The following is a 7,901-nucleotide window of genomic DNA, read 5'->3' as shown; positions in this document are numbered from 1 at the left end:
CTCCTAGGTTTCATGTATGTGCTCCTGGATGTAGCAGGATGTAGAGAGAAGGACAAAGGTTCAAGCTTGCCAGATCTGCTTTCTTGTATCAAACACCTTGTAGCTTTATAAAGCAGACTTCTACTTGTATCTCTCTTTTCTACAGTGTATTAACTACAGTCTCCATGTTATACATTAGATCCTCTCTTCTGTCAAGACACTTGTGTTGGAAGCTCACTTGTACAAGATCCATTTTTATTTCTCAAATTGCCAGAGCTGTGATATAGCTACCTTTAGCAGGAGCTGGGGAGGTATTCTTAACTAGGCATATTATCATCTTCCTCGAAAGTGGGCTTCTGCTAATGAAGATGCAATAGGTGCTCTGTTCAATGACAAAATCCTCTATAGCAATTAAGTTTCTGAATTTTACCGGTCTGGAAAAATGCTCAGAATATAATGTCATGTGAGAAGCAGGACAGAAAACATACACAAAATAATCTCAATTTTGTTTAAAAAATATAATTTACATACATACATACCCCACACGTGGGAGTTCCAAAATGTTAATAATAGTTAATATCTACAGAGTTAGCCTCATGTCAAAGGGGTATTGATAGATAAAATTTTTATCATACTCATTTTTTTCTGAAAAATTTTTTTTGAAAGATTTTATTTATTTACTTGACAGACAGAGATCACAAGTAGGCAGAGAAGCAGGCAGAGAGAGAGGAGGAAGCAGGCTCCGACACGGGGCTCGATCCCAGGACCCCGGGATCACGACCCGAGCGGAAAGCAGAGGCTTCAACCCACTGAGCCACCCAGGTGCCCCTGTGAATTTTCTATAATGAATTTGTGTCATCTTTAAATAGAAATAAAAAAGTGTTACTTTAGAAAACAACCTATATACTCTTAAGGAAGACTTAAGTCCAAAATATTTACACTTACTGAGTTTCATCCTCATTGTCAAAAGAAAGGAGGCAACTGTTTTTGACTTGCTTTTGTGAGTTCTTTTTAACTGAGTCCTGCTTATTTATTTCATCTTCATTTGCCTTCTTCTTTTTCGAGCTTGCTGTTAGACCTGAATATTTTTCATCCGAGGAACGCTTGACTGGTTTTCGATACATAATTCTCCCATCAACTACAGCCGGTTCTTCATCTGCAGCAAAAACAAAGTTAAGGAATTTTCTTCTCTCATTATTTTGTCTTTATTAGAGACTCCAATGGCAAGAACATCTCAGATGGCATTTAAGGATGTTCTGAGTCAGTTCAGTCCAGCCTTCTCCACTGTTTCTATTTTCTAGCTACACCCACAAGACATGCAGTCCCTTAATAAAAATTCATTTCCTAAAGCAGTCCATCATATTGCCAGTCCGCAATGAATGACAATCAGGCTGTATTTTTATGTATTATGATAAATGATTGTTTGGAACTCCAGCATTTTTCCTTAAAGCAATGTAATAAGTATTTAGGAAACATGAAAACTATACCATATAGCATAGTTCACCTCAGGCACTTATTAAATACACCTCTGTTGACTGATGTGTAAACCTAATCATCTATTTTTTTTTTTTTAAGAAAACAGGATTTTTTTTTTTTTTTAAAGATTTTATTTATTTATTTGTCAGAGAGAGTGAGAGCGAGCACAGGCAGACAGAGTGGAAGGCAGAGGCAGAGGGAGAAGCAGGCTCCCTGCGGAGCAAGGAGCCCGATGTGGGACTCGATCCCAGGACGCTGGGATCATGACCTGAGCCGAAGGCAGCTGCTTAACCAACTGAGCCACCCAGGCATCCCGAAAACAGGATATTTTAATTTAAATTTGCACTTAATCCTCATAACAACCCAGTAAGATAGGTACCATTGTAAGTCCCCATTTTACTGATGAGGTACTTGAGGTTGGAAGGCGAAATAACTCGTTGAGGATCACATACCTGGTGTGAGTTAAAGCCAAAGTTGAACCTAGGACTCTCTCCTTCGAACATACCATACTATTATATACGACAATTTCATATTCCAGGCTCTCTACAAGGTTAGAAAAACCAGATTACTTTCGGACATACCTGCTTTGGCAGCCTTTATTTCTGCTTTAATCTTCATGACTTCTTCAACTGACAGGTCTCCCTTTTTTAAAACCACCACTTGGGGCTGTTCATCTTCTTTGTCACTGTGATCACCATCTTCCTCTGGGAGCTGAGGCTGGATTCTCTAGGAGAAAACACAAACACAATATGGAGGCTGCTGACCTTGAACCGAATACAACTGTTATCTCCGTGACACACTGTGATGACTGACTGACAAGGGTAACTTGAATCAATAAATATATTTGGCAAAGAATTTTCAAGTAACTCTTAAGGGCCTAACCTTGCCACTCTCGGAAAGAGGTCTACTGGCCAGTTACCCTGCAGTGCCTGCCCAAAGGGATTAATTTCCTTCACAGCAGGACCCCAGCACGCAGTTCCCAGCGGCAGGGGCCTTGGTTTCATGGACTGCCAGCATTCCCAGCCTCCTCAGGGCCTGCTGAACCACAACTGTTCTCTCTGCTCTCATCAACTGTTTTCACTTCCATCTCTTCTCAAAGCCTGACCAAAAAAAAAAAAATAACCTCAAAGTAGAGAAAGCAGCAAGTAAAAGGATGTCTCTCCCCCACCTCTGATGATCTCTCTTCCCTTCCAAGGGCTTCAGTTTGGTGGGCATCCTCTCAGCTGTTTTCTAAGTGTATAAAGAATGAGAAAGTATAGAAAACATTCTGTATACAAACAGAACACTGTACATAGTACTATGTGACTTGCTTTCTTTTCTTTATGAAATTTCCCCAACATAAAAAAGCACAGAGAATACCAATAGAAACCATGTATTCAGTATATATATGTAACAAGGGTTAACCTTTGGCCAGTTGATTCAGAATTTTGAAAAATGACAGATACCATAAAAGGCCCCTCCAACTTTTTTACTCAAAAATATATTTGTATAATGCCTAGGAATTATCTATTAACATGGAATTACCTATTTAAAATACTTTTTAAAAAGATTTTATTTATCTGTCAGAGAGCGAGCGAGTGTACAAGCAGGGTGAGCGGCAGGCAGAGGGAGCAGCAAGCTTCCTGTTGAGCAAGGAGTTTGACGCAGGGCTTGATCCCAGGTCCTGGGATCATGACCTAAGCCAAAGGCAGATCTTAACCGACTGAGCCACCCAGGCACCCCTAAAAATAGAATCTTTAAAAAAAAATTCTCGGGTTCATTAGCTTGAGAATCACTAATTCTGCTCCTCTCTTTTTGTTTCTATGACTGGCCAGAAAATAAGAGAAATGGTCAAAGAAACAGTGACTGTTCAAAGCCACTCCTGAATTAACACTCAAGAACGTGAATAAGGACATTTAATTCAATTATATAATCATTTCCCATGAAACTCTTCTTTTTGTTAGCACATCACTAGAACGCTGGTTTCTCAAACACAGAAACAGGGGTTAACCCTCTATGGAAAAGTCTCTTAATTAAGTCAGTCAGTCTAAATCACTGATATGAATTGGAAAGTCCCCCACCCCAAGTTCTCCTAAAATAGCATTCCAAGCTAGAATCTTCAGGGTGTTAACTATGTACACATGATCATCACAAGGACCTCAAGCAAACGATAAAAAGGTCTCATATTCTCCTCATTGCTAAATCCATGTCTCTTTCCTCAAACCTCATCCTCTTAGTCATTCTCACTGTTTTGGGGCCTGAGGAATCAGTTACTCCCTGATCATGTTATCTCTACCAAAAAATGGCTCCTTGTCGGCTACTGAATAGGCCATGTGGTCTCCCCCTCCAACAGTTCCTCAATCACCTCTATACACAGTCCAAGACTGACCATCATTTTTTCTTTTTAAGATTTTAGTTTTAAGCAATCTCTAACACCCAATGTATGGCTCCAACCTACAACCCTGAGATCAAGAGTCACATGCTCCACTGACTGAGCCAGCCAGGTACCCCACGGACTCACTATCTCTACACTTTCATCCATCCTTCCTCCCATCTCTACCTGCTGTCTTACCCATTCTCAAAATTCAATCTAAGTAGCCCTTCCTCCGTGAGGTCTTGCCTGATAAGCACAGTCAATACAAATGGTCACCTACTACCTGGTGCCAGGCACTGTGCCAGGTGCTGGGAAAATACAGAAAGATTAAGATACTAACTTCGAGAGTTAGGTTTAGTGTTGGAGATACCCAGGAAAGCAAGTAGTTGCACTGCAAAATGATGAATACCCCAGATATGGGCAAAGTGAAGAGAAACACAGAGGAAAAGTAAACGTTCGGAGGGCTTTTGAAGAGGTTCACAGAAGTGTAACCTGTGAAGGCAGAGAGGAGGCAGGAAGGAAGGTTTTAAAAGAATACAGTATTTTGGAGATCGATCTCTTTGTCCTTTCAGAGCTCGGCACAAAGTCTGGATTTAGCACATACTCACTGGCTTGAGTAATTTCACACAAGTCCATCTTGTTTCCTTTACTAAGCTCTAAGTGACTTGGGGAGTGGGTATTAGTGAAAGTACTAGACACAGAGTGCTAAATAATTCTTTATTTAGCCACACAATCCCTAAGCCTAACAGTCTCTTCCCATTAAAAGAAGTAGGGCAGGTTTTGGTGTGAACCAGTTGGACCCTGGGAGGGCTCGGAAGTTGATTCCCACGGATGCTCATCCCTAAACTGTCCAGGTGTTGCTCTTTCCTGAAGCTCCTATTCTTAGGTCCAGGATATTCTTTTTTTTTTTTTTTAAAGATTTTATTTATTTGACAGAGAGAGAGATCACAAGTAGGCGGAGAGAGAGAGAGAGAGAGGGATGCAGGCTCCCTGCTGAGCAGAAGGACCCCAGGACCCTGAGATCATGACCCTAGCCAAAGGCAGTAGCTTAACCCACTGAGCCACCCAGGCGCCCCTAGATCCAGGATATTCTTAAATATGCTTTTTTGCGGGGGGGCGGTAAAAAACAAAGCATAAAAATGGATCCAAGGCGGGACGCCTGGGTGGCTCAGTCGGTTAAGCCGCTGCCTTCGGCTCAGGTCATGATCTCGGGGTCCTGGGATCGAGTCCCACATCAGGCTCTCTGCTCGGCGGCGAGCCTGCTTCCTCCTCTCTCTCTGCCTGCCTCTCTGCCTACTTGTGACCTCTCTCTGTCAAATAAATAAATAAAATCTTAAAAAAAAAAAAAATGGATCCAAGGCACTCTCCCAAAGATGCTCCGGACTCCAGGCTTAGGACATCAGATCATTTGATCGAGTGGCCTCTGTTTCTTTATCTGGAACACAGGACTAAGTTACCACTCACCCTGCTAACTATAGGTTTTGGGTTTAGCAAATAATACGAGAGAGAAAAGTGATCCTTTAACCATCTCCCAGGGACAAAGCGCTCTACCGGGGTGAAGTCATTTCCAAGAACACAACAGCACTAAGATAAACGACAAACATCTTCCTGGGCATACAAAACGATAGCTGTTTGAAGAAGACCAGCCTGGGGACTGAGGCCCATCCGGATTCTGGGCTGGGCACAGGTTGAGAGGAGGGATCCCTCACTGCCCGGCCTCCAAGTCAAGACAGAAGCCGGAAGTGGAAAGGCGTTTCTGAGATAACGCGACTGGCTGGGCTCACCTTGGTTTCCACAGTAGGGCCCTCCCTGTAGCCGACCCGTTCCTTGAAGCGAGCCAGGAACGCCGGTTCGGCTGGCCGCACGTACGAAACCTGGTTCCGCTTGCTCATAGCTGCTCCGGGGAAAACAGGCTCCCGGAGCCCCCTGGTGACGGTACATTGGCGACGGCGCCTACTCGTGACGTCACGTCGTCCACGCCCCCTGGCCAGAGGCCGGGCAACATGGCGGCCTCCTTGCTGGCGTCAACGTTCGACCCGAGCGCCAAATTCAAATTTGCGGCCATCTTGAGCGGGAGGAATCTCGGCGCCTCGCGCGGTTGGAAGTGAGAGTATCCCGTGCGCTGGTCTCGGGATTCAGGGGTGAGGGCGCCATGGCGCCCGGCTGCAAAAGTAAGTAAAGACCCCCGGGCTTCATGACCCCGTCCCGGCCCCTAGATACAGCAGTGAAGGGCGGCCCTCCCCGCCCAGGGTTCCCGGCTGGGAGTGAAGGGCAGGAGCGGACTGAGCGGCGCGGGGCGTTTGGGATCTCTGTGTCCCTCAGACAGACAGTGTTTGGCTGGAACACTTGTCTTCCCTTCCATCTGTGTATTGGGCCCGTGTCACGAGCCAGGCACAGTGGTAGACGCTTGGGCTGAGCGGTGAACCAGAGAGCCCTCCTGCAGGAGCTTGCGCCCGGGACCTGCAGGTTTCTTCCTTCCCGTTCTCGGTTCTGCTCTTTCGTCGCTGCCCTATTCCGGTGTCCCGAGTGGGGCTGCCTGTACTTACCCCTGCCTGAGGTTCTCCGCTCCTTCTGGCTCTCACCACCTTCTGCGTATTTCCACACTATTGACTATCCTGAAGGGGAAAACTTACTCCTGTTCCAAGCACATCTTTCTCTTCTGGAGGGCTTGCTGTCGAATCTCTTTAGATAAGCCCAGGGTTATCACAAATCCCTATTTTCTTCTCAAGGGGACCCGTCGGTTTCTTCCTGTTTTCTTGGAGGGGAGCACTGCCAGTTTTCGCTTTTGATAAAGCCTCACTAAATTTAAACCCTTAATTTTCACTAAAATCTTAGTCTTTTGCCGTTCTTGTTTACGTGCTCCGTCTCTTACGTTTCCTAATCCTTTAAGGAATCTTGTTTTTTAAAGCCGATTTTGAGCTAATTCGGTGGATCTCGGTGAATGGTAATGTTTGGTAATGAGGAGAGGCCTGTGTTAGGTTGGAGAAACTGAATTTTGGGGCTCTAAGGAGACTTTCGACAATGTTAATGCTTCAAGCAGTCATTTGTAATTGTGTTCCGATGTCTTTGTTGTTTCATTAACTGTCTAGGTCATCACACTACTCACTGCCTACTCACTGTGCTCTCTTTTTCCGCCTAAAATGTTTCTCTTGTCGTCATTTTCAGTATGCAGGGAATAGTAGCACAAAAATTTTTAAGTTTTTGGACTGAAATGTGCACCAGGGTTCCTGCACAACTACAGTATTCTGCAAATCTGGACTCAAACAAGAGAATTTGATATCTGTGATATAATTAGAGCATCTGCTTACATAATGGAAAGTGATGTTTGTATGTCACTGTCTGTTAAAGGACTCTGTCTGGCCTGTGTACATCACTTTCAGGGAAGTGATGAGAACAAGGGTATTGATAACTCCCATGTGTGAAAATGAAAGTTTCCATGGGGAACTCTTCTGTTCTTGCAGTCTATAAGCAATGTTGAGGTTGATGACATCCCATCGTGCTGCGAATGTTGCGTGAATGTTTGTGCTGCGTGCTTTCCCAGCAGTCCAGAGATCTGGAGCCTGCATTGGGGAACTCAGCTGGTGCTGTCCACAACTTTTACTTTTGTGCCCCATTGGTTGCTGACTGTGAAATCGGAGAAATGAGAATGTGAAGTACAATCCTAATGAAATTAAGTTTAAGGTTCTGTTTCTGAACTTAATCATATTTGGTTAAATGTTCCATAGGTATTTATCTAGACTGCAGAGTAAAACATTATGTTTTTTTTTTTTTTAACAGCAGGAAGACTTAAAAAAAAATAATGCTTTTTGAGGATTAATATACATACAGCAAAGGACACAAATATTAAGAATACCATGTGATAAATTTTTTTAAAAATACTTCCATTCATTTTATCTTTTTAAAGGTTTTATTTATTTATTTGACAGAGAAAGATCACAAGTAGACAGAGAGGCAGGCAGAGAGAGAGAGAGAGAGAAGCAGACTCCCTGCTGAGCAAAGAGCCCGATGAGGGACTCGATCCCAGGACCCTTGAGATCATGACCTGAGCCGAAGGCAGCGGCTTAACCTACTGAGCCACCCACGCGCCCGATAA

At 43.9% G+C, this 7,901-nt stretch overlaps 2 protein-coding genes across 4 annotated transcripts in view; one reads left to right on the top strand and one right to left on the bottom strand.

Moving 5' to 3' along the window:
• Window positions 1-482: 482 nt before the first annotated feature.
• KIAA1143 lies at window positions 483-5,781 on the bottom strand. The gene is made up of 3 exons (XM_082706060.1): window positions 5,593-5,781; window positions 2,037-2,181; window positions 483-1,135 (listed from the first exon to the last, which is right to left on the bottom strand). The coding sequence occupies exons 1-3, from the start codon at window positions 5,698-5,700 to the stop codon at window positions 921-923; spliced, it is 468 nt and encodes a 155-aa protein (XP_082562186.1). The 5' UTR covers window positions 5,701-5,781; the 3' UTR covers window positions 483-920.
• The window catches only part of KIF15 (kinesin family member 15), a 71,939-nt gene continuing 69,819 nt past the window's right edge, over window positions 5,782-7,901 (top strand). The window contains exon 1 of one of the 3 annotated variants that reach the window (XM_082705769.1): window positions 5,782-5,979. In XM_082705769.1, the coding sequence (XP_082561895.1) occupies window positions 5,961-5,979 (19 nt within the window). In that variant the 5' untranslated portion in view covers window positions 5,782-5,960. The remainder of the gene's footprint in view (window positions 5,980-7,901) is intronic. The other 2 variants (XM_082705770.1, XR_014304593.1) reach the window with 2 other exon arrangements.

The sequence above is a fragment of the Mustela nivalis genome, assembly GCF_964662115.1.
Source record: "Mustela nivalis genome assembly, chromosome: 1".
Lineage (NCBI taxonomy): Eukaryota > Metazoa > Chordata > Mammalia > Carnivora > Mustelidae > Mustela > Mustela nivalis.
Note: the sequence above shows the minus strand (reverse complement) of the source record. Positions and strands in the feature narration are given on the sequence as shown.